Genomic DNA, 26,845 nt, shown 5'->3' with positions numbered 1-26,845 from the left:
CACTATCTTATGCAGTTAGACATTCATATTATTATTACTGTCATTATTATTATTATTGGTACTAATATTATTACTAATAGTTTCATTGTTATTATATTTTTAAAAGGGGGAAAACAACCATAAAATGTAAGAAAAAAGAGCAAAAAAATCAGAATGTAATGACAAAAAGCTAAAATGTCGTAACTAATAATTAATAATAATAATAATATAACACAGAGTTGACCCAAAGTTTTGTCTTTAAATATACATAATATCTGTTTTTAGCATTTATTTATTTTTTATAAAACAATATTCAGCGGCCCTTTTGAGTACACAGTCCTTTGTGGCATAAATTCGGGCATCCCTGCTGCATGCCTTGCTCACACACTCACTCATCTCGCTCACACGGGGAGTCGCCGTGGTTCCAAATATAACCTGAACTGGCCAGAATGTTCTGACTCAGTGCTCGGGCGGCTCCTTGGCCGCGGCTAGTCACGTGATCGTCGAGCAATTAAGTGAAATTACTCACAAACTGGTGTCATTGTTTGTGAGTAATGCACCGGAGCACACAGGCCTCATAAATCTGACACTTTGAACAGTCCAGCATCATGAATAAAAAGTCATATAACAGGAATTTTTATTGCTCTCCAGAGTAAAGGTGACTTGTTTTTCTGTAATGTGTGTATTGTTGCCTTTTAGGGGAGGGGTACTGTCACAGGCCCAACTAGGTCTGATCACCTGTTTGAGGCCTGATGGCTGTTTCCCTGTCACCCCCTCAGGGGTTTATTTTTGACTGACACGTCATACCCCGCTGTTGAGGGCAAACTGAACACCTCACTCTCTCTTACACACACACACACACCTCTCTGTGCCTGACACACACACTTCCTGGCGGTCATCCTCAGCTGACTCTGACAGAGCTGCCATGGCACCAATGGACCTGGAGTAGAATTTGCAAACACAAATACACCCGGAGACGCATTTTTTTTTCTTTCCTGTGTGTGTGTGACTATGACAGATATTGCGGCCCAGGAAGATAAGGACCCAGACATCGAGCTATTTGTCAAGGTGGGGGCATTCAAAAGCAAGTTTGTCAGCACTGCAAATGCAAAGATTACGTGGAGCGTGTGTATGTTGTAGAGTGGGCGCTCCTTTAAGTCCAAATGAGACGTGTTGTTGATTTTGGTTGCGTGAACCCGACACCAACACGTGCATGGACGCTCACTCTCTATCCTGCTCACTGAATTATTACTGGGCTCCTTTCTATGCGGGCAGCAGCAGCTTTGAAGGGACTTGCAGGAGTGGCTTCTGTGTGAAGTTATGCTGTTTTTGCATGTTTCCAACTCGTAATGCTGCTTGGCACTTTAGCAGAAGTGGAAAGAATAGAAGACAGGCCGACACCTTTGAGTCATTTAATCAGGTGCACCCGCATATAATAGACAAAAAACTGCAGCCAGAGACAAAAATGCTCAGCTTTTATATTGTATAAACCGGGGATGTCAAACATAGGTTTGCTAAGTGTAAACATAAGAATATGCTGTTCTCAATGTGTCCACTGGATGTCGCAATAGCAATTTTGTGAGGCAAGTAAATGGTTTATACAGGGCCGAGCAAGGAAGAGGTACACACCCAGCAGGCACAAGACATTGATACAACGTTGATTATACGTACATGTCCATTAAAACGGGCTTTGAAACAACGTTGCAAAATAGTTGCATTTTTTAATTGAGACAACGTTGGTGTCTAACGATGGATCCACGTTGTTGGTTGGGAAATGACCAAAATTAAATTGTCAAATCAAGGACAGAACTCAACATTGATTTAATGTCGTCAAAAAGTGTGTTGTTTCAACATTGTATTTGTGTTGGAAAATATTGTTTGAGAAATGACCAAAATTCAATGGTCAAATCAACGTCAGAACCCAACTATGACTAAACGTCGTCAAAAAGCTGGTTGTTTCAACGTTGCATGTGTGTTGTCGAATATTGGTTGGGAAATGACCAAAATTCAATGGTCAAATCAAGGTCAGAACCCAACATTGATTAAACGTCGTCAAAAAGTATGTTGTTTCAACGTTGTCTTTGTGTTGAAAAATATTGGTTGGGAAATTACCAAAATTCAATGGTTTAATCAACGTCAGAACCCAACATTGATTAAACATTGTCAAAAAGCATGTTGTTTCAACGTTGTATGTGTGTTGGAAAATATTGGTTGGGAAATGACCAAAATTCAATGATCAAATCAACCCCGTAACCAACAATTATTAAACATTGTCAAAAAGCATGTTGTTTCAACGTTGTATGTGTGTAGGAAAATATTGGTTAGAAAATGACCAAAATTCAATGGTCAAATCAACGTCAGAACCTAACATTGATTAAACGTCGTCAAAAAGCTGGTTGTTTCAACGTTGTATGTGTTGTCAAATATTGGTTGGGAAATGACCAAAATTCAATGGTCAAATCAAGGTCAGAACCCAACATTGATTAAACGTCGTCAAAAAGTATGTTGTTTCAACGTTGTCTTTGTGTTGAAAAATATTGGTTGGGAAATTACCAAAATTCAATGGTCTAATCAACGTCAGAACCCAACATTGATTAAACATTGTCAAAAAGCATGTTGTTTCAACGTTGTATGTGTGTTGGAAAATATTGGTTGGGAAATGACCAAAATTCAATGATCAAATCAACGTCAGAACCCAACATTTATTAAACATTGTCAAAAAGCATGTTGTTTCAACGTTGTATGTGTGTAGGAAAATATTGGTTAGAAAATGACCAAAATTCAATGGTCAAATCAACGTCAGAACCTAACATTGATTAAACGTCGTCAAAAAGCTGGTTGTTTCAACGTTGTATGTGTTGTCAAATATTGGTTGGGAAATGACCAAAATTCAATGGTCAAATCAAGGTTAGAACCCAACATTGATTAAACGTCGTCAAAAAGTATGTTGTTTCAACGTTGTCTTTGTGTTGGAAAATATTGGTTGGGAAATGACCAAAATTCAATGATCAAATCAACGTCAGAACCCAACATTTATTAAACATTGTCAAAAAGCATGTTGTTTCAACATTGTATGTGTGTAGGAAAATATTGGTTAGAAAATGACCAAAATTCAATGGTCAAATCAACGTCAGAACCTAACATTGATTGAACGTCGTCAAAAAGCTGGTTGTTTCAACGTTGTATGTGTTGTCAAATATTGGTTGGGAAATGACCAAAATTCAATGGTCAAATCAAGGTTAGAACCCAACATTGACTAAACGTCGTCAAAAAGTATGTTGTTTCAACGTTGTCTTTGTGTTGGAAAATATTGGTTGGGAAATGACCAAAATTCAATGGTCTAATCAACATCAGAACCCAACATTGATTAAACATTGTCAAAAAGCATGTTGTTTCAACGTTGTATGTGTGTTGGAAAATATTGGTAGGGAAATGACCAAAATTCAATGATCAAATCAACGTCAGAACCCAACTATGAATAAACGTCGTCAAAAAGCATGTTGTTTCAACGTTGTATGTGTGTTGTCGAATATTGGTTGGGAAATGACCAAAATTCAATGATCAAATCAACGTCAGAACCCAACTATGACTAAACGTCGTCAAAAATCATGTTGTTTAAATGTTGTATGTGTGTTGTCGAATATTGGTTGGGAAATGACCAAAATTCACTGGTCAAATCAAGGTCAGAACCCAACATTGATTAAACATCGTCAAAAAGTTTGTTGTTTCAACGTTGTCTTTGTGTTGGAAAATATTGGTTGGGAAATGACCAAAATTCAATGGTCAAATCAACGTCAGAACACACCATTGATTAAACATTGTCAAAAAGCATGTTGTTTCAACGTTGTATGTGTGTTGTCGAATATTGGTTGGGAAATTACCAAAATTCAATGGTCAAATCAACGTCAGAACACACCATTGATTAAACATTGTCAAAAAGCATGTTGTTTCAACATTTTATTTGTGTTGTCAAATATTGGCTGGGAATTGACCAACATTCAATGGTCAAATCAACATCAGAACCCAAATATGACTAAACGTCGTCAAAAAGCATGTTTCAACGTTGTATGTGTGTTGCCGAATATTGGTTGGGCAATGACCAAAATTCAATTGTCACAAACCCAACATTGATTAAACGTCGTTAGTCAAAAAGCATGTTGTTTTAACGTTGTATTTGTGTTGTAGAATATTGGTTGGGATATGACCAAAATTCAATGATCAAATCAACGTCAGAACCCATCAATGACTAAACGTCGTCAAAAAGTATGTTGTTTCAACGTTCTATTTGTTTTGGAAAATATTGGTTGGGAAATGACCAAAATTTAAAGGTCAAATCAACACCAGAACCCAACATTGTTAAACATCGTCAGTCAGAAAGCATGTTGTTTCAACGTTGTATTTGTGTTGTCAAATATTGGTTGGGAAATGACCAAAATGAAAAAATCAAATCAAGGTCAGAACTCAACATTGATTAAACATCAACAAAAAGCATGTTGTTTTAACGTTATGTTTGAGTTGCTCAACGTCAGGACCTAATTCAACAGGTTCTCAACGTTGTTTTAATGTCTTGTGCCTGCTGGGCAGCAAAGCTGTGCTGTGGTTTCTCCCCCTCGACCCAACGTAAAACCTGCAATTCTACGTCCTCTTCTTCGAACACATCGTGATTTGGCACCCTCGTTTCCACAAAATGTCTTTGTCAAAGAAAGAAAAAAGTAGACACAAAGCGCAGAGTGCTCCAAGAAAAAAACGATCCTCCTCCTATTTATTCACGGAAGTGAATGGGACAGCACACATCTTTAAGAGCAAGTTTTCTCTGTAACGAGCATCAATGAAACAGAGCACTTGGATAACATCCTGAAATTGTCTGCCACTCAAGATGTCAATCAATCAATCAATGTTTATTTATACAGCCCTAAATCACAAGTGTCTCAAAGGGCTGTACAAGCCACAACGACATCCTCGGTACAGATGTGACACCTGATATCGATGCACTCGTGAAAGCTTAAAGATGCCAGGTCTCAGGAGCCAAATAAATAATCAGTAACCCCACTTCAAATGCAGCATTGATATAGTTCTGTGGAAACTATTGTCTTCTGTGGAAATTTAAAGAAAATGAACAGTGTGTGATTTACTGCGATACCGTCAGTCTTTTAAGTTTCTAGTTTTGGTTTGTTGAAAAGGTTCAAACATTGCAGAACTTTGATTTTTCTATCAATACACAGTGATGCCTAGAATTCTACTGGATAGTTTGTATGATTTGTTGAGTTAGCACAGATTAACATGTGGAAATGACAAATGGGGTGGTTGACACAGAGAATAGTTTGTATTTATTATTTATTCTGTATTTTGTTCAAGCTGAGATAGGCTGTGACTTAATGGCTTTTTAGATACACTAAGACGAAGTCTAAGTTCATTGTGTTTTTGCAGCTGTACCAAGTTTTTCCTCAACAGTCTTTTGAACGACTCTTTGAAATGAACGGCTCCTCAACATTTGTCTTGCGTCAAAGAACCACAAATATATTACAAACGTAGAATCAGCGATTTAAACCACAACAATGAAGCTATTGTTAAATTTGTAGTAAAGAGAGAAGATAAATGTGCATTAGTTCCTATTTGATTGTGCAGGTGCACCTAATAAAAGGGTTTTTTTCTGGATTCTGCACGGGACAGGAAAAGGATGTATGACTGATTAGACGTTATGTAGCACATGGGTTTCCAAGCAACCTCCTTAGACAGGCATCGCCTGGGAGTAAACACAATATGTCCCCTGCTTGCCTATTTCTGCTAAAATGAGCTCTAGCCTCTGGGAAAATGATATGAAATGATCAGCTGGATGAGAACATATTTACCGCGTCAATATATTTAAACACATCTCACTCATGTTGTTGTTGTGTGGGTCCTGCAAAAAGTACCTGATGCTCATATTTATTATTTAAAGTTAATTTCATTTTGTTTGATCACGAGGGATGAAACTATGAATTATTTTCCATATATTAGCCGCAGTGAACTATAAGCCGCAGATATATACATTGTGAAATGAGTTATTTACACAGAAACATTTTGTAAATATTATTTACATACCTTAATTGTTTCCAAACGGTGTCTGTAACAAGGCAGTAAAATGAATGATCAAACAAAACAGAAGTCATGGTCATGGACCCACTAGCTCCAATCAGCTAAACAGACTCAATAACTCCACGGGGACGTTTTGGTGAATTTGCTGAGGAATTTGTCAAAGTGAAACAATACAAAAAGATTGCCGTTGTAAGTTAAAAATATTAACACAGATTCTCATAAACGTGTTAGCATCTTAGCTAATGCCCACTACGCTAGCTTCATTACATTATGATAGCACGTACAAGTATGCATGCAAACACTCCTACGGACGTCACACATGGGACGGTTTAATAAGTAAGAATTGTTTTAGTTATATTGTAAAACTTACAAACGTCGCTTGGAGTGATGAAGGAAGAATCAAGGCGAGTAGAACGCTATGGACGGCTAGCAGACTGAGGGGAACTTCTACTTCCTGTTGTAAGGAAGGAGCGAAGTTGTCCAAAGGATGGCACCATAGCACAAACAATAAAACACCTTTTTTTTGTTTTTAAACTATTTGTATTATGGCTTTCAGCAAATAAAAAGCCATTAATTAGCTGCACCGTCTTATAAACCGCAGATTAACAAATTAACTTTAAAAAACTGCTCAATATTTGGACACTATTGACAATTTTATTGTCAAAATGTCATTCTGGAATTTTTTTTAAAATGTTTTACTTCAATGCATGTGATTTATTTGCTCAAAACTTGCTAACCCTTTTATCTAAAGTCCCGTCTGGGTGTATTTCAAAGTGAAATTTGCGGTATGTACAGTATTACAGCGAGCTCAGGGCAGCAACGACAAAGAAACTGAAACTGAAGTTAAAAGTGCACAAAATAATATGTAATATAACAAGAGTGAGTACAATGGTAACGTTTTCTGAACAAAAGACCAAGTTAATGTGCTAAAGAAGACCAAGCAGAGTGGAGACGAGCAGAGCAGGGACTGAGCTGGTATCCTCCTGCTGCTGACCACCAATGAGGTGCAGCTGCAGGACCTGCAAACACTCACAAGAGAGAGAGGGAGAGAAGGTGGTCAAGCAGACTCCAACGAGGCCTGGGCCGTAACAACCCAACAAAAAAATTTGTGAATAATCTGCTTAAATGCAAAAAATAAATAAATAAATACACAAAAGCTGCATATATGCATGGTGAATGCAATCATTTTTGTGATTAATCACATGTTAACACGTTATTTTTGATGGCCCTAACTTATACGCTTTTGTTTGAAATAACATTTGGTTAAAAGATTTCAGTGAGGTCAAGTACTTTCATTGTTGGCCCCGCTGTGGACCGGACTCCCGCTGATGTGTTGGATCCACTGTGGACTGGACTTTCACAATGTTATGTCAGACCCACTCGACATCCGTTGCTTTCGGTCTCCCCTAGAGGGGGGGGGGGGTTACCCACATATGCGGTCCTCTCCAAGGTTTCTCATAGTCATTCACCGACGTCCCACTGGGGTGAGTTTTTCCTTGCCCGTATGTGGGCTCTGTACCGAGGATGTCGTTGTGGCTTGTACAGCCCTTTGAGACACTTGTGATTTAGGGCTATATAAATAAACATTGATTGATTGATTGATTGATTGGATTGACATCCTAATTTATAAAGCATTGTTTTTGTTTATTGCGTTACCCCGAAAGGGACAAGCGGTAGGAAATGGATGGATGGGTAGATAGATAGATAGATAGATAGATACATAGATAGATAGATAGATAGATAGATAGATAGATAGATAGACAGACAGACAGACAGACAGACAGACAGACAGACAGACAGACAGACAGACAGACAGACAGACAGACAGACAGACAGACAGACAGACAGATAGATAGATAGATAGATAGATAGATAGATAGATAGATAGATAGATAGATAGATAGATAGATAGATAGATAGATAGATAGATAGATAGATAGATAGATAGATAGATAGATAGATAGATAGATAGATAGATAGATAGATAGATAGATAGATAGATAGATAGATAGATAGATAGATAGATAGATAGATAGATAGATAGATAGATAGATAGATAGATAGATAGATAGATAGATAGATAGATAGATAGATAGATAGATAGATAGATAGATAGATAGATAGATAGATAGATAGATAGATAGATAGATAGATAGATAGATAGATAGATAGTACTTTATTGATTCCTTCAAGAGAGTTCCCTCAGGAAAATTTAAATTCCAGCAGCAGCGTACAGAATTGAGATATAGTTTAAAAAGTTGGATGGAGTTATTACTGACATACAGTTGACAAAAATAAACACAAATACAGCAAATGCTGTATTTCCCCCCCACAAGTAAAATCAAACAAACAAACAAAAAACTACATATGTGTATATATACATATATATATATATATATATATATATATATATATATATATATATATATATATATATATATATATATATATATATATATATATATATATATATATATATATATATATATATATATATATATATATATATATATATATATATACATATATATATATACATATATACATATATATATACATATATATATATACATATATACATATATATATATACATATATATATATATATATATATATATATATATATATATATATATATATATATATATATATATATATATATATATATATATATATATATGTATGTATATATATATATATATTAGGGGTGTGGGGAAAAATCGATTCGAATTCGAATCGCGATTCTCACGTTGTGCGATTCAGAATCGATTCTCATTTTTAAAAAATCGTTTTTTATTTTTTTATTTTTTTATTATTTTTTATTTTTTTATTTAATTATTTATTTATTTTAATTAATCAATCCAACAAAACAATACACAGCAATACCATAACAATGCAATCCAATTCCAAAACCAAACCCGACCCAGCAACACTCAGAACTGCAATAAACAGAGCAATTGAGAGGAGACACAAACACGAAACAGAACAAACCAAAAGTAGTGAAACAAAAATGAATATTATGAACAACAGTATCAATATTAGTTACAAATTCAACATAGCAGTGATTAAAAATCCCTCATTGACATTATCATTAGACATTTATAAAAATAAAAAATGAACAATAGTGTCACAGTGGCTTACACTTGCATCGCATCTCATAAGCTTGACAACACACTGTGTCCAATATTTTCACAAAGATAAAATAAGTCATATTTTTGGTTCATTTAATAGTTAAAACAAATGTACATTATTGCAATCAGTTGATAAAACATTGTCCTTTACAATTATAAAAGCTTTTTACAAAAATCTACTACTCTGCTTGCATGTCAGCAGACTGGGGTAGATCCTGCTGAAATCCTATGTATTGAATGAATAGAGAATCCTTTTGAATCGGGAAAATATCGTTTTTGAATCGAGAATCGTGTTGAATTGAAAAAAAATCGACCCCAAGAATCGATATTGAATCGAATCGTGGGACACCCAAAGATTCCCAGCCCTAATGTATATATAAATATACATATGTATATATGTGTATGTATTGTGTATGTGTGTATATATATATAAACGATACTAAAAAGTGGAACAAAATGTTTATTTTTTTAATAGTAAATAAATAAAATAAAATAAATCAAAAATAAATATATGAAATAAAAAAAGAAAATATTAAAAAAAAAAACATTTCATGTACTTTCATCTTACTTAAATCCTAATTAATTCAGACGTTCTTTGTACTGCATAAGATATATATATATATATATATATATATATATATATATATATATATATATATATATATATATATATATATATATATATATATATATATATATATATATATATATATATATATATATATATATATGTATATATATATCAGGATACTAAGAAGGAGAAGATAATAGTAATAACAAATAACAAAAAATAAATCCGACAGATATCAGTTGCATTCCTGAATGGCTTTAGAGAGATATAACAACCAGCAAGAGGCTCGTCAACCACCCACATCCCAGTCGTGTTTCAATCAGGGTTGTTTATCAGGCATTCTTAGCAACGTTTGTTCATCTAGTGAGGGAAGTCAACGAGTATAGTCAAGGTAAAGACTTATTATTATTAGAAAACAGCAGGAAAAGTCAGTTCATAGATGAGCAGTGAAGCAGCTAATGGAAGCAGTGTGGATTATTCATGCTGGGCTCGTGTTACCGTGTCACACACACACATCCATGTACACACACACACACACACAATCCAAATTCCCTAATGCAAAATAAACAAAGTGGTTGTTTATAAAGGTGCTCTTTGTGTGGTGAGTGTGTTATATCAGTGTGTAGTAGTATGGGACAAAACTGCTTCACTTTAAAGTCATACTGGTGTGTGTGTGTGTGTGTGTGTGTGTGTGTGTGTGTGTGTGTGTGTGTGTGTGTGTGTGTGTGTGTGTGTGTGTGTGTGTGTGTGTGTGTGTGTGTGTGTGTGTGTGTGTGTGTGTGTGTCCAGGCTGGCAGTGATGGGGAGAGCATTGGAAACTGTCCATTCTCGCAGCGTCTCTTCATGATTCTTTGGCTGAAAGGCGTGGTCTTCAACGTCACCACCGTTGACCTGAAGAGGTACGAACGCTTGAACTGACGAATGTAGACAACCACCATGTGTCACACCTGGCATCATCGGGGTCACAAGACGTCACTCAGATGAGTTTGGAATCACTTGGAAAAACTGGACGTGATGCTTTGCTGGTTTTGCTTCTCTCGGGTATCCACTGCAAATAAACAATAAACAGTCGGTAGGTTTTACAGTAAGAAACGGTAAAGTTTTACTGTGAAAATAAAAGTTGTGCAGTTTTTTCAATTTTTTTTGTAAAAACAACGGCTGTAGCATTTATGGTGAAAAAACACTGACAACTCAGTCACCAGAATTTTACTGTTTTTTTTTATTTGCCCTGTTAACACAATGACTGTAGATCTCAGTGTAAAAAAGGGTTTATTTGACCATAAAGTCGACAGATTTTTTTTTTTTTACAGTAAATACCTGAACAAAATGTCATGAAAAAAAATTGTGTTTTTTATTTTTTATTTTATTTTTTATCATAAACTCAGTTATGACACATAAATAAATAAAAAAGTAATTATATTTTACGGCATTTTACGATTTTTTTAATCGTATTTTATCGTAATTTTATCGTAAAAATAAAAGTGGTACAAACATGTTTTACCGTTAAGTCAGCTCACTTTTTTTTTACAGTGAATACCTGACAAAAGCAAAATTAACAAAATGGCACGCCCAATTTTGCGTAATGAAAAAAACAAAAAAAAATTGGTTGTTTTTTGTTTCCATAAACTCAGTTATTCACATTAGAAGAAAAAAAAAGTAATAATATTTTTCGGTAAAAAACTTAAAGATTACAGTAGTACAATTTTGCAATTTACAGTAATGCACTGTAAAACTTACACCACAGGTAGATTTTTACGGGGGAAAAAACTTGTGAGCTAAGTTGCCAGAATTTTATTGTAAAAATAAAAGTGGTACCGTTTTTCAATTTACAGTATTGCACTGTAAGAACATGTTTTACCGTAAGTCAACTCACTTTTTTTTTTTACAGTGAATACCTGACAAAAGCAAAATTAATAAAATGGCACGCCCAATTTTGCGTAATGAAAAAAACAAAAAAAATGTTGGTTGTTTTTTGTTACCATAAACTCAGTTATTCACATTAAAAAAAAAAAAAAGTAATAATATTTTTCGGTAAAAAACTTAAAGATTACAGTAGTACAATTTTGCAATTTACAGTAATGCACTGTAAAACTTACACCACAGGTAGATTTTTACGGGGAAAAAAACTTGTGAGCTAAGTTGCCAGAATTTTATTGTAAAAATAAAAGTGGTACCGTTTTTCAATTTACAGTATTGCACTGTAAGAACATGTTTTACCGTAAGTCAACTCACTTTTTTTTTTACAGTGAATACCTGACAAAAGCAAAATTAACAAAATGGCACGCCCAATTTTGCGTAATGAAAAAAACAAAAAAAAATTTGGTTGTTTTTTGTTACCATAAACTCAGTTATTCACATTTAAAAAAAAAAAAAGTAATAATATTTTTCGGTAAAAAACTTAAAGATTACAGTAGTACAATTTTGCAATTTACAGTAATGCACTGTAAAACTTACACCACAGGTAGATTTTTACGGGGAAAAAAACTTGTGAGCTAAGTTGCCAGAATTTTATTGTAAAAATAAAAGTGGTACCGTTTTTCAATTTACAGTATTGCACTGTAAGAACATGTTTACCGTAAGTCAACTCACTTTTTTTTTTACAGTGAATAACTGACAAAAGCAAAATGAACAAAACGTCATGTCCAATTTTGCTGTTTTTTAATTTGCACTGTTAAAACAATGACTGTCGATTTTAGTGTAAAAATGGGTTAATTTGACCAGAAAGTTGACTGAATTTTTTTTTCAAATGAATAACTGAAAAAAGCAAAATGAACAAAATGTCACGTCCGATTTTACCTAATGAAAAAAACATTGTTTTTATTTATTTTCTTTTTTTTTTTTACCATAAACTCAGTTATTCACATTAAAAAAAAACTCATTAGATTTTACGGTAAAAAAGTGGTACAATTTTGCAATTTTCAATAATGTACTGTAAAAATGACACCCCAGTTAGATTTATACGGGGGGTGGGGAACTGGCAAGCTGCCAGAATTTTATCGTAAAAATAAAAGTGGTACCGTTTTTCAATTTACAGTATTGCACTGTAAAAACATGTTTTAGCGTAAGTTGACTCACTTTTTTTTTTTTTACAGTGAATAACTGACAAAAGCAAAATATCTCGTCAAATTTTGCCGACTGAAAGTGAAACTTAATTTTTTTTACCCATAAATTCAGGTATTCACAGTAAAACAAAAATGGCAGCTCAGTCGACAAATGTTTTCAATAAAGATTACAGTGGTACAATTTTGAAATTTACAGTAATGCACTGTAAAACTTACACCACACGTAGATTTTTACGTGGGGAAAAAATGGCAAGCTAAATCGGCAGAATTTTATCGTAAAATTAAAAGTGGTTCTGTTTTTCAATTTACAGTAACGCACTGTAAAAACATTGGCTGTAGATTTTACAGTAAAAAAAAAATGTTTCACCGTAAGTCGACTCGATTTTTTTGACAGTCAATTACTGACAAACACAAAATGCCAGGTCAAATTTTGCCAAATGAAACTGAAACTTTTTTTTTTTTTCCATTAAATCAGGTATTCACAGTAAAAAAAAAATGGCAGCTGAGTCGGCAAATTTTTTTTAAAAAGATTTAGCAATTTACAGTATTGCACTGTAAAACTTACACCGCGGGTAGATTTTGTCGGAAAAAAACGTCAGCTCAGTTGCCACAATTTTATCGTAAAAATACCAAAAAAGTTATACCGTTTTTCCAATTTGCGGTTATGTACTGTAAAAACGAAAAGTCGCAGATTTCACGGTTAAAAAAACCTGACAGATCTGTCACCAGAATTTTACCGCAAAAATAAAAATGGAACAATTTTTCAATTTACAGTAATTTGGTGTAAAAAACACTGTGAATTTTACGGTAAACCTTTTTTTTTTTACAGTGAATACTTGAGAACAGCAAAATGAACTAAATGTCACGTCCAATTTTGCCTACTGAAGCAAAACTAAAATCAAGTACCGTATTTTTCGGACTATAAGTCGCAGTTTTTTTCATAGTTTGGCCGGGGGTGCGACTTAAACTCAGGAGCGACTTATGTGTGAAATTAACACATTACCGTAAAATATCAAACAATATTATTTAGCTCATTGACGTAAGAGACTAGACGTATAAGATTTCATCGGATTTAGTGATCAGGAGTGACAGATTGTTTGGTAAACGTATAGCATGTTCTATATGTTATAGTTATTTGAATGACTCTTACCATAATATGTTACGTTAACATACCAGGCACGTTCTCAGTTGGCTATTTATGCCTCATATAACATACACTTATTCAGCCTGTTGTTCACTATTCTTTATTTTAAATTGCCTTTCAAATGTCTATTCTTGGTGTTGGGTTTTATCAAATAAATTTCCCCCAAAAATGCGACTTATACTCCAGTGCGAGTTATATGTTTTTTTCCTTCTTTATTATGCATTTTCGACCGGTGCGACTTATACTCCGAAAAATACGGTATTCACTGAAAAAAAAAAAAAAAGTATGCCGATTTTACAGTTAAAAAAACGGAAGTTAACCAAGCAAATAAAAGTGACAACATACAGTTTTAATCATGTCTACTGACTTTATTTCGCAGTGAAAACCTGAGAGAAGCAAAATGTATAAAATGTCACAAAACGTTTTTTTTTACCTTAAAACCAGGTATTCACTGTAAAAAAAAATTGTACATTTTACGGTAAAAAAAAAAAAAAGGCAGCTTAGTCACTTTAAATAAAACCAACCAAGTAAGGACGATGAGACATTATGATCACACGCTACACCCAAGACTTGTGCTGTTACTTGTGTTTACATCCAGTCCATTTTCCAGTACTGTAAAACCAAAACAAAAATGGTTTACTCAGGACTGTCAAGGTGTAACTTTGTCTCATGAAAAAGGTGATACTGAAAAGGACGTTTCTCCTCTCCGATCAGGAAACCAGCTGACCTTCACAACCTGGCCCCGGGGACACACCCACCCTTTCTCACCTTCCAGGGGGAGGTGCTTACTGACGTCAATAAAATCGAGGAATACCTGGAGGAGGAGTTGGCTCCGCCCAAGTAAACCTTGCACACACTTGCACATACATAATTCCATACTTTTACAGGCACTAACCAAATTCCGTGGGTACGACCAGTGATGTGCTGTACATGTAGCTAAGCTACATAGCTTGACTACATTTTCCAGTAGCTTGGCGGTAGCTTAGCTACTTTTTTAACGAGTAGCTTTTCCTGTAGCGTAGCTACTTTTAAACCCATGTAGCGATGTAGCTGCCATCAAGACTACAAAGAGAGAAAATGGACTGTGAATCCGGGCACAAAAAAAAAATGGAGAAAATAGAATGACCTGGATGATTGAGAACATCCATGATGATTGGTTGGTGTTCGTATGATGAGTCACAATTGGTTAAGGTTAGGGCGAAACATTACGGACTGGCCAATCAGAAGCAAGTCAAGGCGGGTTATCGAAACTAGTAAGCAAAATCATAACAGACACGCACTCATGTCACATGACGACAAGGGAATCGGAGAAAGAGTGAAGCTTCAAGCTGACGACATTGTTTTTTTTTGTCGAGATATAGATAGATGCTGTTTTTTACTGTAGGTAGAGAAAAAGAATAACATTACAGGGGTGGGCCAAAGAAAAGGCAAACTAAATAAATACATATAGTGTGATGCGGGGACCCCTAGAGGTAGTTGTAGGGTGTCCCCAGCTAAATGACAGATATTTAATAGTAGGGGTGTGGGAAAAAATCGATTCGAATTCGAATCGCGATTCTCACGTTGTGCGATTCAGACTCGATTCTCATTTTTTAAAAATCGTTATATATATATTTTTTAATATATATATATTTTATTTTATTTTTTTTTAATTAATCAATCCAACAAAACAATACACAGCAATACCATGACAATGCAATCCAATTCCAAAACCAAACCCGACCCAGCAACACTCAGAACTGCAATAAACAGAACAATTGAGAGGAGACACAAACACGACACAGAACAAACCAAAAGTAGTGATCAACACCAGTATCAATATTAGTTACAATTTCAACATAGCGGTGATTAAAAATCCCTCATTGACATTACCATTAGACATTTATAAAAAAATAAAAAAAAGAACAATAGTGTCACAGTGGTTTACACTTCTGGCTAACGCATCTCATAAGCTTGACAACACACTGTGTCCAATATTTTCACAAAGATAAAATAAGTCATATTTTTGGTTCATTTAATAGTTCAAACAAATTTAAATTATTGCAATCAGTTGATAAAACATTGTCCTTTACAATTATAAAAGCTTTTTACAAAAATCTACTACTCTGCTTGCATGTCAGCAGACTGGGGTAGATCCTGATGAAATCCTATGTATTGAATGAATAGACAATCCTTTTGAATCGGGCAAAAATCGTTTTTGAATCGAGAATCGTGTTGAATGGAAAAAAAAATCGATTTTGAATCGAATCATGACCCCAATAATCGATATTGAATCGAATCGTGGGACACCCAAAGATTCACAGCCCTAGTTAATATTTGTACACTCTCAGTTACATTAACATTGATATTATACATGTGGACACATAGATAGAAATGTAGCTTTGAGAAAGTTGTACATGTAAACAAACTACGATGAGTTCAAGGATCGCTGAAATTAGTAGGACAAAACGGTGCTTGCCAAATGCTCTCGTCAGTGAAGCATGTTTAATATAAACAGTGGGATTTCTAACAATTAGGAAGGTTTGTGTCATGTTTGTTCTCCTACAGAAAATATATTTAAACAAAAAATATATTTTTTGTTTAAATCTTTTTCCATTTTCACACATCTCTGAAAGAGGTCCAGGGAGCCACTAGGGCGGCGCTAAAGAGTCGCATAGAGCCGCGGGTTGCTGACCCCCGGTTTAGTGTGTTGGTCATTTTACCTTCAAAAAGTCAAATGTTTTCTCCTGAAAAGTAATGGAGTTAGTAACTCAGTTACCTCATTGAAATAGTAATTAGTTACCTAGTATAGTAACTGTGGCGTGATCATTATTTTATACACTATTGTGATGATGAACATCTGTATAAAAACAAATAATCCGTAAAGTAATAACTTTAAATATTGAAAGTATAAAACACAGTATAGACACAAAGAAGTAGTGCAATTCTCTTCACCTGTATACCAAAATACACCCTGAAAGAACTTTAGATAAAACTGTGCAAATAAATGACATGCATTTGAGTAAAAATTTTAAAAATGAATTACATTATAAAAAATTGCAATCGTGTACAAATATTGGGGTCTTTTCTGAAGCTAATTTTACAAATGCAAGCTGTGATTAATCAAATTCCAAATCCGATTTTAAAAAAGGGAAGCATTTGGGCTTGTGGTTGGGTTGGCAGCAGCAACAGGTGTCATGTTGGCATGTGCTGATGTGAGGTGCGATTCGAGTCGCTTGCGGCAGACGTAGATAAACGCTTTTTTCCTGGACATAGCGTGCATGTTACATAAACCATCACGCCTTCAATTTCAATGAGCGAAACGTAGTGCCGGTACTTACCGTTTGAGAACGACACCTACGAATTTCCCTGGCTCGGGCTGCCGGTCTTGTTGTGTGTCAGTCCGACAGCGTGAGCAGGCCATGATCCGCCCACCCAGCCAATCATCCTCCTCGCTGACGACAATGTTTTTTGTGTCAAGACATATATAGATGCTGTTTTTTACTGTAAGTAGATAAAATGAATAACATTATAGGGGTGGGCCAAAGAAAAGGCAAATTAAATAAATACAGTGGGGTGCGGGGACCTCTAGAGGTAGTTGTAGGGTGTCCCCAGCTAAATGACAGACAGTTAATAGTAATATTTGTACAATCTCAATTACATTAAAATTGATATTATACATGTGGGCACATAGATAGCTTTGAAGTAGCTAGCTACGTTTGCCGTGTAGCTCGTAGTGCAGCTTGATACAATTGTCCGGGGATAGAGAGTAACTTGTAGCTTAGCTCACTACATTTTCCAAAGGACCTTGCCCATCACTGTTACCGGGCATCGATTCACGCAAAATCGAACAGTGTCGTATTCCGATGTCTTTTACTTGCACGTCCAGTTGCAGACGAAACACCGGCTCAGGTAAACAATCACTCATGCGGCAATACTCAACACTATATGTTAAATGCAAAACATTATTAGCAAAGAAAAATCCATCAATTATCCGCGCTGTTTTATAAGTCGCAGGGTTCAAAGCGTAGGAAAAAAGTAGCGGCTTATAGTCCAGAAAATACGGTACATCAAATATATCAATTCCCAATACTGTACTGACAATTTTAAAGTCTACTTTTTGTTAGGCGAAGATACAGATTTACCGTAATTTCCGGACTATAAGCCGCACCTGACTATAAGCCGCACCAGCTAAATTTAGGGGAAAATACAGATTGCTCCATATATAAGCCGCACCCGACTATAAGCCGCAGGGTTTTGATGTGTAATTACCGTAGTATATAGGGGTTCCTGCTACCACGGAGGGGATTGTCGGGACAGAGATGACTGTTTGGGAACGCAAAGCGTCCCATTTATTAACAATAAATCTTTCAATAATTCAATCAAACTTTCACATCTTTGACATGGCGAACAGCATTCGTGCAGAGTACAAATAATACAACGGTGCAAAGTAATACAAAGTGCTCGCCTGTACGTTATCAAAATAACCAGCCTACCGGTATATGAAAAGTCAGTCTTTAATCATTGTGTCATCGTCTTCCTCCTGCGTACTAAAACCACCGAAATCCTCTTCGTCGGTGTCGGAGAAAAACAGGCCGTAAATAAGCCGCACCCTTGTATAAGCCGCAGGGACCAGAACGAGGGGAAAAAGTAGCGGCTTATAGTCCGGAAATTACGGTAAGTTAAGTGCCTGCGGTGAGGGGGCCACTTGTCCAGGGTGTACCCTGATTACCGCCAGAGTAAAGCTTGGATAGGCTCCAGCCTACCCCTCCCCTCCCCCCATGAGCCCGAAAGGGACAAGCGGTAGTGAATGGATGGATGGATGGATGAAGTCATTGGTTGCATTGACTGAAGATGTGGCGATTTTTGAAATCTATCTCTAGTTTTATACAAAACCCAAAACCAGTGAAGTTGGCACGCTGTGTAATTTGTAAATAAAAACAGAATACAATGATTTTCAAATCCTTTTCAACTTATATTCAATTGAATAGACTGCAAAGACAAGATATTATATGTTCGAACTGAGAAACACATTTTTTTTTGTTGCAAATAATCATTAACTTAGAATTTAATGGCAGCAACACATTGCAAAAAAGTTGTCGCAGGGGCATTTTTACCACTGTGTTACATGGCCTTTCCTTTTAACAGTCTGGAAGACACGACGTCCCCAGTTTCCATCTTAGATGAGCTCGTGTCATGATCCGTGGTCCGGATCATGTTTGTTTAGTTATTTTCTGTTAGTTTTGGACTGCTTTAGTTCTTGGTTGTGCACCTGTGAGTTTGTTTTGGTTGCCATGGCTACTCATTGTGTTCACCTGTCTCTGATTAGTGCTCGCCCGCTCACTTGCTTCCCGAGCACTAATCAGAGGCATTATTTAAGTTGCCTTTGCCAGTCAGTCGGCCTGGCGTCATTGTTTGCTTCATGCTCTCGTCACGTAAGTTTTGCTAGTTTTATGCCACAGTTCCCTGAGTATTCCTTGTCTCTAGTCTATGCTAAGTGTTAGCCCTAGCATCCAGTGCGATCGGTAGTGATGGGTCCGGCAACACCAATGCATCAGCGCATGCGTCGAGCTCATAGAGCAAAACCCTGTGTCGGTGCGCGTACCGCTTTTAGAAAGTCACGTGACCGATCATGAGCTGTTTCGGTCACGTGACCGATACGCGAACTGTGTCAAACTGCCGCCTCCTCTGTGCCCTGTGAGCGGGTCTTTTGTACAGCCGGATAAATAATAACTAAGAAGAGAAATCTTCGAAAATGTAATACGTTGGAAAAACTGGGTTTTTTAAATAAAAATGTGTAAAAAAAAAATTAAAAAAAATTCTCAGTCCACAAGCATCCTCATTCACAACACGTTCTCTTAGATTTCCATGTTATGATACATGTTCACATTATTTATTGACTGTATCTAAAAAAGATAAAGATATATTTTTATTTAAATGAAGATATGAAATAATCTTAAATGAAATACAATGACTTGGTTTATATTATTGTATATACTAGGTCATAAAATCAGTGTCAGTTGAGTCGGTCCATAGGTTGCCTGTAAGGATTTTTAATGTCCAGCAGATGTCAGTATTTAGTGACACAGTATCGACACAGTATTAATACAGTTTTGCAATGTGTCGAAACGCTTCATGACACCTCATCAACCCATCACTAGCGATCGGCACTTTTTTCTTTCGTATTGTTTTTTCTGTTTTTTGTACCCTTTTAAGTTTTGAGAATTAAATCATGTTTTTTCCTGCACACTTTGCCCGGAATAGTCTGTTTGCATCTCGGGAGAACAAACCTCGCAGTAAGCTGCGTAAACCCACACGTGACAGCTCGGGCCCAGTGAAGCCGGCAGCGTTTCTGGGTGTTGTTGATAAATGGCTTTCGCTTTGCATAGTAGAGTTTTAACTTGCACTTACAGATGTAGCGACGAACTGTAATTACTGACAGTGGTTTTCTGAAGTGTACCTGAGCCCATGTGGTGATATCCATTACACACTGATGTCACTTTTTGATGCAGTACCGCCTGAGGCATCCAAGGTCACGGGCATTCAATGTTGGTTTTCGGCCTTGCTGCTTACGTGCAGTGATTTCTCCAGATTCTCTGAACCTTTTGATGATATTACGGACCGTAGATGGTCAAATCCCTAAATTCCTTGCAATAGCTCGTTGAGAAATGTTGTTGTTAAACTGTTGGACAATTTGCTCACGCATTTGTTCACAAAGTGGTGACTTGACCATCCTTGTTTGTGAATGACTGAACATTTCATGGAATCTGCTTTTATACCCAAACATGCCACACACCTGTTCCCATTTTGCCTGTTCACCTGTGGGATTTTCCAAATAAGTGTTTGATGAGCATTCCTCAACTTTCTCAGTCTTTTTTGCCACTCGTGCCATTTTTTTTAAACATGTTGCAGGCATCAATTTCCAAATGAGCTAATATTTGCAAAAAATAACGTTTTCCACTTTAAATGTTAAATATCTTGTCTTTGCAGTCTATTCAATTGAATATAGGTTGAAAAGAATTCAATCAATCAATCAATCAATGTTTATTTATATAGCCCTAAATCACAAGTGTCTCAAAGGGCTGCACAAGCCACAACGACATCCGCGGTACAGAGCCCGCATAAGGGCAAGGAAAAATTCACAACCCAGTGGGACTTCGATTGGCAAATCATTGTATTCTGTTTTTATTTACCATTTACACAACGTGCCAACTTCACTGGTTTTGTGCTTTGTATTTTTGTTGTATTTTACTAGTAGGTAAGCCATAAACAAAACATTGAAATATCACAGCATGTGACGTCGCAGAAATTCTGTTGTAAAAAAAATTTTTTTAAATGAAGTAACTTAGTCTTCGCGCATGCCTGGACTGATCAGGTCTTCCTGTACCAATCGGTATAGGGACAGTGCCTCCCTCTCCACATCTGAAATCCAAATGTCCTCCCTGGGCGCCTTCTTCCTCAGGTATCCCAAACTTGCAGTGAAGAACCGTGAGTCCAACACGGCGGGAAACGACGTGTTTGCCAAGTTCTCGGCTTACATCAAAAACACGAGTCCAAATAAAAATGGTGGTAAGTCAAAGCAGCAAACACGTTTGCATCCTGCCTCCGTTTCTCAGACCTTGGAGCACTCGTGTCTTTCAGCACTCGAGCAAAGTCTCAACAAGGCTCTGGCCAAGCTGGACGAGTATCTCCTGAACCCTCTACCGCTTGACGATGGCGAATCAACGCGCAAATATCTGGACGGTGACGAGCTGACGCTAGCTGACTGCAACCTTCTTCCCAAACTTCATGTTGTCAAGGTAACGCAGCCACGTCTCTAACCTTGTTTGCTCTATTCAACTTTTAGCGTTGGTTGTTTCGGCAGGTGGTGGCAAAGAAATACCGCAATTACGACATCCCGTCCCAATTCCGAGGTGTGTGGCGCTACCTTGGCAACGCCTACGGCCGAGATGAGTTCACCAACACGTGTGCAGCTGATGTGGAAATCGAGCTGGCCTATAAGGATGTTGCAAAAGTTCTCGGGAAATGAGTTGCAACAACCCTGTCCATGTACAGTGGTACCAACAGTTACCAGCTTTTTGGGGTCTGTGGAAAAACTCGTATTTTGCAAAACAAGGCAGCCCATTTCAATGAACCAAAATCAATTTTAACGGGTAACTTTTAAACAGGAAAAAACTAACTTTTAGATAAGAAATACTGTATGAAAAACAATATAACAGAATGTATTACAAAAATCCTACAGTAGTGAAATGTAGTAATAATAACGTACAGTATTTACCTTGGTGAGTGAACTTCTACGGTTTCTCCTTCCAGCTGCTTCTCCGTCAACCATACCATCAGCAGCTTCTCCATATTTTCATGGATAATTGATTTTTATGTCTTTGGCTGGTGATGTCGACTTATTCTGCTTCGATATGGTGCAGACTTGCAGTGCTACGCTCCGACGGCGTCACAAAGTCATGTTTTTTGATAATTTCTTTCTTTAATTCAATAAAGAGTTACTAAAAACATTCACTTTCATACAGGTTCAACCAATAATATGTGTGTGTTTGCATGTGGAGCACAGGATAGTGTGCTCAGAAAGGTCAGCAGTGGGAATATATAGAGGAGTTGTACACCAGTGAAGACAAGTCTTCCCGTAGAATTGAGGGAAGAAGTCGACGTAGATAGCTGCGGTCCTAAAATCTTAAAAGAGGAAAATGTGAAGGCATTTGATCAACTAAGGGCTGGGAAGTTGAAAGGCATTGACGGTATACCGGCAGAAATGTGGAAGGCCTTAGATCAGGGGTGTCAAATGTACGGCCCGAAAAAGTTTTATCCGGCCCACGGGATGAGTTTAAGTATAAAAATTAACCTGAAATGTTTGAATGAAACTGCTGTTCTAAATGTGTCCACTGGATGTCACAATAGCAATTATTTGTATCTTTGTAGATGATGCTACATATGTACAAAATAAACCACATGATGTTAGTACATCAGTCGTGAAAAATGATCAAATTACATAAATAACATACTGTAAATGGATTTTGATATAATTTTTTCATCTTGATAGGTTGAAAATTGATCTCAGGATTCTAAGAACATTATTGTCATATTGAGTAAAAAAAATATTTATGTGTTTGCAAACCTTACAAAAGCATATGTTCCTAGTAAAACTCACAGAGATACATTTTTTAAGGCATTATTAGACATATTGCATGTTTTGTTTAGGAGTTATGTTTAAATAACTGTCATATTGAGTATGACAGTTATACTCCAACATTATCACATAATTTATTCAGAAAATATTAATAACAAATGAAGTATATATACTATTAACCGCAACAGGTAATTGTGAACAAAAAAAACATTATGATTTGTACAGTTTCAGAATGTGCTTGTTTTATTTTTAAACAAAGAAAACAATCTGAAGTTGTCTTTATTTTTAAGACGTCGTGCCGTGATTTTACTAGTCCAACCCACTTGGGAGTAGATTTTTCTCCATGTGGCCCCCGATCTAAAATGAGTTTGACACCCCTGCCTTAGATACAAAGGTAGTCAAGGCATTTGTGGAGCTCTGCTACACCATTTATACTACCAAAGTGTGGCCAAAGGACTGGATGAGATCGGTCCCAGTACACCAAGAAAAGACCACAAACAACTTCATTCGACGGACACAGAACCTTTCGTCTGGTGGTCCATGCCTCAAAGGTCATTCTGCGGGTCTTGACCAACAGAACAGAACAAAAGGCCACAGATTTTATCAGCAATGACCAGTTCGGATTTAAGAAAGGTGTTGGCACGAAGAAAGCCAAAGCGTTTTGTGAGATTACTAAGCGAGAGAAGTATCGACCACAAACAGGACATACATGTGTGCTTTGCAGTGTTGGGACTAACGCGTTACTGTAACGCGTTACTGTAACGCCGTTAGTTTCGGCGGTAACTAGTAATCTAACGCGTTATTTTTTTATATTCAGTAACTCAGTTACCGTTACTACATGATGCGTTACTGCGTTATTTTACGTTATTTTTTATGTAGTATCGGCTAGAAACAGATGCGCTGCGGTGTCTTTCTTCTAAATCTTCCCCTGTCACACGCCGGAGAGAAGAAAAGAGGCGTGTGTCTGGGTGTGGGGAGGGGAGGCACACACGTGATCCGCGGTTTGATATATAAAACAAAACAAAAAGGTTGTTCGCATGCACGTTCAGTCCACACACAGCGTGGTCATGGCGAGCAGAGTAACGGAAGAGCTTGAACGCCCCGCGCCATTCAATCGGTGTGTTTATAGGAGCAGACTCCGTTGTGCAAAACGAGGGTTTTAAACACATGCTGAACGTGCTTGAGCCACGTTACGACATCCCGTCGCGCACCCACTTCAGCGCTAAGATTGTGCCAGATCTTTATGAGCATGAGAAGAAAAAAGTTGTGGATGAACTATCCCGAGCATCACCGGTTGCGCTCACGACGGACTGGTGCACGTCCATCGAAACTATGTGACGATAAGTGCTCACTTAATCACAGCAGACTGGCAGATGAGCAGACACGCCCCCTCTACGAGAGTCACCTTGTGCAGGTACTGACACAAGCAGTGGAGGAATGGAAGATAGTTGGTAGAGTGGCTGTGCCAGCAATCGGAGTGTTGCTGGTTACTGGGGTTCAATTCCCACCTTCCTAGTCACGTCCGTTGTGTCCTTGGGCAAGACACTTCACCCCTTGCCTCTGATGGCTGCTGGTTAGCGCCTTGCATGGCAGCTCCCGCCATCAGTGTGTGAATGTGTGTGTGAATGGGTAAATGTGGAAATACTGTCAAAGCGCTTTGAGTACCTTGAAGGTAGAAAAGCGCTATACAAGTATAACCCATTTATCATTTATTTATTTAAGATAAAGATTTCCCAGTCACAAGTGATAATGCCAAAAATCAAATAATTGCAGTGAATGAAGCAGGACTGTGACCACAGGTAGGTGCTTTGCACATGTAGTGAATTTGGCATCACATCTCAGTCAATAGGATGGATCAGGAAGGAGGTTTCCTAGCACAACAGCTGCTCATGTGCTTAAGACAAAGCAACAAATACTAAAGCTGCCTACTCATAAAGCTCATACATGATGTCCCAACGAAGTGGAACTCCACTTATGATATGTTGCAGCAGCAGGCAGCTATATATACTCTGCATTGACCCACAAGACCCTGAAGAAAAATGTCAAATACATCATCAACCTGTCTGATGATGATGTGAGAGTGGCAGAGGAGGTCCTCCAGGTGCTTAAACCCCTCAAAAGTGTTACATCTGAAACTTCACCATCTGTGTCAATGATCCTGCCACTGAAAACAAGGACTCTACAATCCATGACTCCAAGTGTGGAAGACAGCAGCATCACTCCAGATGTCAGGCTTTATTTCACTATCTATGTTTCAAGGAAGATGACGTGCCTTCTTATGTTGCACTTTCAGTTGTTTTTTATTAATGGTCATTGGTCCAAGTTTAAAGAAAGGAGAAATGCCTTTTTATGTTGCACTGTTTTTCATTAATTATGTTAAAATGCAAATAAAAATGCATGTCACGTTGATCAACAGATTGTATTATTCTCCAGTGCAATAACAGTACTGAAATGAAGGCTAAAAGGCCATTAATGGGAGCTTTAAAAAAAAAAAGAAAAAAAGAAGTAACTAAATAGTTACTTTTCACAGTAACGCATTACTTTTTGATGTAAGTAACTGAGTTAGTAACTGAGTTACTTTTGAAATTAAGTAACTAGTAATTGTAACTAGTTACTGGTTTTCAGTAACTAACCCAACACTGGTGCTTTGTGGAGTATGAGAAAGCCTTTGACAAAGTAGATTTGATAAAATTCCTAGAAATCCGAAAGAGCATTGGTGTCGATTGGCATGATCGATGGTTTATGGCAGCATTATACATGGTGCAGACTGCGACAGTCAGGCTGAAGGGTAGTATGACAGATCCTGCTGTGATCGGGCATGGAACCAGACATGGTTGATGTTTAATGTCTAGGATTTAGCGATGCTGAAAGAAGCTTTAGGTCAGGTGGATGAAGGCATCTGTTTGGGAGACCATGTCATCAAGACAGTAAGATGCACGGATGACCAGGCCACAGTAGCTAGCTCTGTTAACGGCTTACAACTCATGATGACCAGGATGCAAGAGACAGCAGAAGAGTACGGCATGAAGATAAACGAGAGAATTAAGTCCCTACTTTTTGTCAAAATTAATTGATTTATGACCCGTGACGGTCAAAGGTCAAGTTCAAAGGTCAAGGTCAAAGGTCAAGTTCAAAGGGCAAATGTCTAAGGTCAAGTTCAAGTTCAAGGTCAAATTTCACGGTGTTAAATGATTTATGACGCTAGGGGTCAAGTTCAAGGTCAAATTTCACCCGGAAGCGGTTAAGACCGGAACCGGAAGCTAAAACCGGAACCGGAAGCGGCTAAGACCGGAATCGGAACCGGAAGTAGCTAAAACATGAAGTAGCTAAAACAGGAAGTAGCTAAATCAGGAAGTAGCTAAAACAGGAAGTGGCTAAAACCGGATGTTGTTAAGACAGGAATTTTGAACATGAATGGGTGTATTGTTGACGTGTGAGAAGCATGTGGTTGGGGGATGCAAAAGAGGAGGGGTGCACACAGATGCAATTGACGAGTAAAGACTTTGTGAGTACGCTACGGAAATTCGTTCATTACAGTCATGATTAGCGAAACTCCGGTGACCATCTATAACAATAGCGTGTCGAAAACATACCTCGACGCCCCGCAGAAAAGCAGGATTTTTCTGAATCGTACTCGGATGCCACCGTCTGAGTCTTTGCGTGAGAAATGGGATTTGGAAGCTCACGGGATGGATGGATCTTTTGGATACGTTTTCAGATACCAGACGGGGGATCTCTGTTTGTTCCAGCTGAAAGAGAAAAGA

At 37.1% G+C, this 26,845-nt stretch overlaps 1 protein-coding gene across 1 annotated transcript; it reads left to right on the top strand.

Annotated features, from left to right (window-relative positions):
- Window positions 1-877: 877 nt before the first annotated feature.
- Window positions 878-22,393, top strand: LOC133641622 (chloride intracellular channel protein 5-like). Its single transcript, XM_062035517.1, has 6 exons — window positions 878-1,047; window positions 10,547-10,656; window positions 14,678-14,803; window positions 21,405-21,511; window positions 21,584-21,741; window positions 21,807-22,393. Exons 1-6 carry the CDS (start codon window positions 991-993, stop codon window positions 21,969-21,971), a joined length of 723 nt encoding a protein of 240 aa, XP_061891501.1. The 5' UTR covers window positions 878-990; the 3' UTR covers window positions 21,972-22,393.
- Window positions 22,394-26,845: the final 4,452 nt, after the last annotated feature.

The sequence above is a fragment of the Entelurus aequoreus genome, linkage group LG01 (genome assembly GCF_033978785.1).
Source record: "Entelurus aequoreus isolate RoL-2023_Sb linkage group LG01, RoL_Eaeq_v1.1, whole genome shotgun sequence".
Taxonomy (NCBI): Eukaryota; Metazoa; Chordata; class Actinopteri; order Syngnathiformes; family Syngnathidae; genus Entelurus; species Entelurus aequoreus.
This window is presented reverse-complemented; position numbering and strand designations above follow the sequence as displayed.

Coding starts and splice junctions, on each gene's coding strand:
- LOC133641622 (XM_062035517.1), top strand. CDS start 991: ATGACAGATATTGCGGCCCAGGAAGATAAGGACCCAGACATCGAGCTA. Junction 1,048..10,546: donor ACATCGAGCTATTTGTCAAG/GTGGGGGCATTC, acceptor GTGTGTGTCCAG/GCTGGCAGTGATGGGGAGAG. Junction 21,512..21,583: donor GAGTCCAAATAAAAATGGTG/GTAAGTCAAAGC, acceptor CGTGTCTTTCAG/CACTCGAGCAAAGTCTCAAC.